Raw genomic sequence first — 6,000 nt, forward strand, 5'->3', positions numbered from 1 at the left:
GTTGGTGCAACTGCAGCTTCTCGTTTGCCTGTGTGGCAGGCAGGCAATAAGTTGAAAACCGAGACAGCCAGGCAGAGGCAGAGGCAGAGGCAGACAGCGACGTCAGCATTCAAGAATCCTGCTTAAGTAGCTGTTGGTGGCTTCTCCAAGCTCGTCTCAACCTGCCACTTGATGTATATTTCGGCAACATTATACTCAACGCTTAATACTTTATGCTTATTTTGTTGCCGCAACTGAGTCCTGAGTCCGTCCCGGAGGAGCTGCAGCAGCAACAGCAGCAGCATCGGAGGGAAATTTATTTTCTGCTTTGGCAGCAGGATAAAGTTGTCTAGCTCAGCCTGTCCTGTACCCCTGCCCCTGCCCCTGCCCCTGCAGCAACTTCGCCTGCGGCTTATGATAAACTGGGCTGCACTTAAGCTGGCTCTGCCCCTGCCACATGCGAGTGCAACTATGTGCTCTTATTTACTGTTAGCTCTGCTGAAATTCAATTTGTGTGTGTGTAAGAGTGTGTGGGAGGAGCACCAGTACTCGTACGAGTATGAGGGTTGTAAGCAGCTTAAAACTTAAATAAATTTCGTTTGTGACCAGACTCCTTTTTTCACAATTTTTATAAATCGCCTGTCGATTTCTTTGCTCTGTTGCCTGCAACCAAGCGGCAAGCAGGAGCTCAAGTTGTGGCCAGCTGATGCCCGGCAAAGGCACAGGCACAGGCACAGGGCACTCCATTACCCCGTACCCTCCATACCACTCTACTCCACTCCACTTCCAAACCCATCTACTGAGGTGGCTTAAACAAAGGAGGGCCCTTCGCCGAGAGTTATGCGTGGCTTGGGGAAGGACTGAGGGGTCGTCTGAGCTATGTATAGAAGCAGCATCAGCCAGTAGCCAGAACACCAGCAACAAGAGCGGGACAAAGGCTTTTCATTATGCACGCCACTCGCCGGCGAACAACACGAACAACAACTGCAACAAAGCGGGACTCAAAAGGCCATGCCCTGCTCCTGCTCCTGCTCCTGCTGCTGCTCCTTCTACCGATCCGCCTCTTGGCTGCCATTCACTTCAAGTGCACTTTCTGTACCCTTGCCGAGGGTGCTATGATTCCGAGCAGATTTTTGTAGGAAAATGAAAGACTTCCGACCATCGAAGACATACTTTTTTGATAGTCATTTAATAGCTACGAGCAACGAGCCAGTTTATAACATATCTTACTGAAAGTTTGCATAGACTTGCCACAGACAGGATTTGAGTCGAATCATTTAATCAAAATGGGATCATCACTACATATATCACTCTACATACTACGAGGGTATTTTAATCTTCGGCACACCCGAATTTAGCCTTTCTTTCTTTTTATTCTATGCCTTTCATCCAAAACACTTAATTTGCATAATTTTTGTAAAGTGAGAGCAACAGCCAGCAGCAACAGCGGCCACTATAAGCGTTTTAATTCCGCCAGCTTTAAATAAACGAAATGCAAGTGCCACAAAATGTGGTACATAATTCTTCCTTAATATTTCCCAGCAAAAATTTTGGGCGTTGGCAGGTGGAGGCTCTTTTGTGGCTGGAAATCTAATACTCTTACTTCATTTAGTCTTATGAAATTTCATGCTCTTTTGCATTTTTCACGTAAATGCTCAGTGATGGAGAAGACAGCAGCAGACAAAGGCATTTTTCGGCAGTGAAAATGTATTTTCCAGTAAATCAGCCTAATGCACTCAACGGCCCCCCCCCCCACTATCAGCCCGAAAAAATGGCCCAAAGCATATTCAGCTTCTGAATAGGTAAGAGGATAAAAAGTCAAGCAGAGATAGAGAGAAAGAGGATGGCGGCGGTTGTGCATCAAATTTAATCTAGCCACCGATAGTTGAGTTAACTTTGTAAAGAGCACAAGTACGAGCACGAGTACGAGCACGAGTACGAGTAATGTGTGCCATAAGCTGGAGCAAAGGGAATAAGCCAAGGCAGAGAAAATTACACTTGAATTAAATCATTCTGCTCAATTCGCCAACTAATAATCTCCTTAAACATTATCCATATCTATTCCAGTTGAGCGAGGACATCGGCTATGTGCTGTACTCGGCCCTGGGCTCCTTCTATATCCCCAGCTGCATCATGGTCTTTGTGTACATACGAATTTACTTTGCCGCCAAGGCGCGGGCGCGGCGAGGCATCAAAAAGCATCCGCGCAAAACAAACAACGAACAGGTGAGTGTGTACCCCGCTATTGTGTTTCCACTCCATGTTCATGGAAGTCGGTGCGGACTGACCCTCAGTCCTTGGGTGTGGGTTCCTAATGAACTTTGATGCAAGCCCATTTGAGGGAATGCCATATCTGAGGTACTAATGCGTTTGCCCACAAAATGTCCTTCATGCGAAATGCAGGGGATGGAAAATTTTTACATTTCACTGAGCAAATGTAATTTCCATTGCTCTCCCTTCGCTCGGGCGAATCGCTATGGCATATGCGGCGTATGCTCAATATTTGCCCACCTTTCACCTGCTTAAAGTAATTGTGCATTACCAGGAAACTCCGAATTGAGAGCACACACACACATATGCTTAGCCTCAATTTTCCATCAACTTGGAGGATACGTGGGGGATTTCGGTTTGGTTGGTTTGGGTTGCGGATTGTGTGCCAACGCTGCAATTTGGCCGCTGCAGCTGTTGGCCACGTCTGCAGCAAACAGGGCCATTCTATTGAATGGCTTCTGCTGACTCTCTCTCTCTCTCTCTCTTTCCCTTGGCCTTGGTTCCTGGGTGTGAGCCTCTCCTTTGTCGTGTTTTAGCGCAGCTTTTGTTGAAAATTATCGGAACGCCACCTAATCCACTGATGGAGTGAAAAGTCTCTAATGATCGACGTGGACTGCGTCAATTACCTGCAATGCCAGCGATGGTGCGAGTCCATTGCCAGTCCACCATCCAATTCATACACAATTTGCATTTTCAATTAACTGAACGGACGGAACACACACAGATACACACACAGACAGAACACATGGAAAGAAAAGTGCGGAAAACAGGAACTGGCCAGGACTGGCTATATGAACGACACTTGCCGGCCATTTCATGCAAACAAATGCAGGAGCAGCGGCCCAAACGAGCGATTAACGGAAAATGGACAGACACAGAGAGAGAGAGAGAGAGAGAGAACCACACAGAGCGCGACGGTGTAAACAGGGAGGGACAAAGGGACACACATATGTATGCTGACATTACGCTTTATTCTGTGCATTGTAATGCGCTGTACTTATATAATGTGAGGGTATTTCCGACAGTTCTTTGACCTTGAATACAGATCCTCATATCCTCGTATCCTCCTTATACAGAAGATGGGGGACAATAAAGCCCAATAGACTCCGATTATGGGGTATAGCTTAGTCGCCAACAGTCGACTCTAGCACTCGTACCAGTTTTATTCTCGTGTTCAGTTTGGACGCTGTCTGTGTCTCTGTTAATTGCTCTTGGTAATTGTTGCTGCTTTTCGCGCATTGAATATGCACAGCCAGCCCTCTCCATTGCAGCAGACACTCACAGCCCTGACAGGCCCCCAGCAACAGATCCCACCCGTGTTTTTGTAAACCGCACGCACTGACCCGTCTCTCCTGCCAGTCCCGCCAGTTGCCTTAAACGGGATTTTCGAAATGGAAAACTGTTGTTGCAAGTGTTTGGCCATCTGTATCTGTATCTGCATCTGTCCCCGTCTCCGTCGCATGCAGATGCGAGTGCGAACGTGAATCTGAAACCCAATTTGCAATGCCTTAACGGGGGCAAATGGGGGGTCCAGAAGGTAGAAGCCGAGCTTGGGATTGAACTACCTTGAGATATGATATGTGTTTGTGTCAGATAGCCTAATTATTGTTTTCCTCTATTTGTTCCGAAACTACCCTCAGGTAACGAGCTTCACCACCGCCAACAAGAAAGGAACAATACCGATGCCATCCTCCAGCGCCGCCTCCGCGCTGCAGCTGCACCAGCAGCGACAGATAGCCACCATTGAGACACCACCGAACAGTGCCACGCTACCGATGCAAATACCAACGGTAACCATGGATCTGGCCTCGGACATATCCACCTCCGAGGCGGGGGAGCTGGAGGCTGTTGCAGCACAGACAGTGCTCGCCTACTCGGCCAATCCCAATTGTGGCGCGAATGCGAATGCGGTCACCGTGTCAGCTGGCCAGCTATGCTCCCCCAGCTCGCCGAAGGAGACGCTTCAGGTCAGCACCATAGCCACGGGCCGCGTTGGCCTCAATGTGCCCGTGCCCCCGTCCATGGGCAGCAACAACTCCATCAATGCCCTCAACAACAACAATGGAAGTGTGGAGGCTGCCAACAACGCGGGTGGCGGCGTGGGCGGGGCCAGTGGAGCCGCATTGGGGACCACAGTGACGTCCAGCAACGAGCTGAGAGTGTCGCCGATCGGCGGACGCTGTCGGGCGCTATCCGTGGGCGTTGACACGGACATGGTGAGTGAATTCGATCCTTCCAGCTCGGACTCGGGCGTGGTCAGTCGCTGTGCCGTGGTCAAGCCGCTCAAGTTTCGCCTTTGCCAGCCGATCTTTGGACGCAAATCGAACCAGCAGCGGCGCAACGAATCGAAGGCAGCTGCCGCCGCGGCGTCAGCCAAAAGTCCCACCCCTTCTGCCGCGGCGGTAGCCAAAAACCAGCAGCAGCAGCAGGTGGTCAAGGCCGAGCTTGAGCCAGCCATTCCCAAGACGCCGAAGCCGCGGGATCCCGAAAAGGAGAAGCGACGGATCGCCCGCAAGAAGGAGAAGCGGGCCACACTCATCCTGGGCCTGATCATGGGCAGCTTCATTGCCTGTTGGCTGCCCTTCTTCTTCTTGTACATCCTGGTGCCGGCCTGTAGTAGCCACTGCAACATCCCCGAGTCAGCGTTCGCCATCGCTTTCTGGCTGGGCTACATGAACTCGGCCCTCAATCCGGCCATTTACACCATCTTCAACAAGGACTTCCGGCGCGCCTTCAGGCGCATCCTGTTCAAGTGATGTTTGGCCTACGTGTGCTGTTACAGGTGCGTTTATGCGAGCATCGAGAAGGCTACCGAACGTGCCATGGGCAGCACACCCATGGGCTATGGACATGGCTCGTATCAGCATTACAGGCGTTAGATTTGCTTCGGTTTGGTAATATCTCAGTCCCGATCCATTAACCCCAATTTCCCGATGCGTGGGTATATTTTTTTTTTTAAAAGTAACGAACATTGTAGCTCATTTCAAAAGCAATGAACGGCTGTGAATTTGATGGAATCTCTCAATTTCAATTTACGCATTTTTGGTTTCGTTTCGTTTCTCGAGTATCCTTGAACCCAGCTCCCAGTCCTTCCCCACAAGAGAAGCAGCCCGCAACCCGAATACCGAACTCGAACCCAAACACTTTTCACACTCGAAGAGCTCATAGCAATGCATGAGCAGGGCAAACAAGAATTTCAGCTAAGCAAACATCTATTATGCGGCCTCAATGGATGTCGACTGCGGCGTCTATGGCCATTCAACTTGAAATAATTTCGCAAATTTCCATTTGTGGCTGCATTGGGAATGGCACAAGTCCCAGCCAGGTCGGTTTGCAGGCTTCAAGTCCGTGATGGACAGCGGCGCAATCTGCAAACGTGCTAACAGGCAGGTAACCCAAATCCAATGGCCTGCAGACCACCATTGTGTTGGGTGCCAATCCTGGCTGAGGTCAACAAGTTAGGTCAATGGGATTGCTATGATGATGATGATAATGATGATGGTTGCAACAAATTAATTTGATTTCTATTTAATATTTTGGCAAAGGCCTCTGGCTCCTCACGCTGGCTCTCTCTCACTCTCTCTCTCTCTGTGATTCATGTCGAAATGCAATTCTAATGCCGCAGTTTGGCTGGCGGCCAGATCAATAATTCCATATGCACATAAATTTAAAGTACTCGTGCGAGTACGAGTACGAGTACGAGTATAGTCCTGCGCAGCCGGCACATAATTTGTTGTAACAAAGTGAGCG

The 6,000-nt window shown here is 49.5% G+C and overlaps 1 protein-coding gene across 1 annotated transcript in view; it reads left to right on the forward strand.

Annotated features, from left to right (window-relative positions):
• LOC6588162 (alpha-2 adrenergic receptor) overlaps positions 1-5,008 on the forward strand; it is a 41,331-nt gene extending 36,323 nt beyond the window's left edge. Inside the window, exons 2-3 of the mRNA XM_026984247.1 lie at positions 2,047-2,205; positions 3,891-5,008. Coding sequence (XP_026840048.1) covers positions 2,047-2,205; positions 3,891-5,006 — 1,275 coding nt within the window. The 3' untranslated portion in view covers positions 5,007-5,008. The remainder of the gene's footprint in view (positions 1-2,046; positions 2,206-3,890) is intronic.
• Positions 5,009-6,000: the final 992 nt, after the last annotated feature.

This window comes from Drosophila persimilis, unplaced genomic scaffold (genome assembly GCF_003286085.1).
Source record: "Drosophila persimilis strain 14011-0111.01,24,50 unplaced genomic scaffold, DperRS2 tig00000000-arrow-pilon, whole genome shotgun sequence".
Classification (NCBI taxonomy): domain Eukaryota; kingdom Metazoa; phylum Arthropoda; class Insecta; order Diptera; family Drosophilidae; genus Drosophila; species Drosophila persimilis.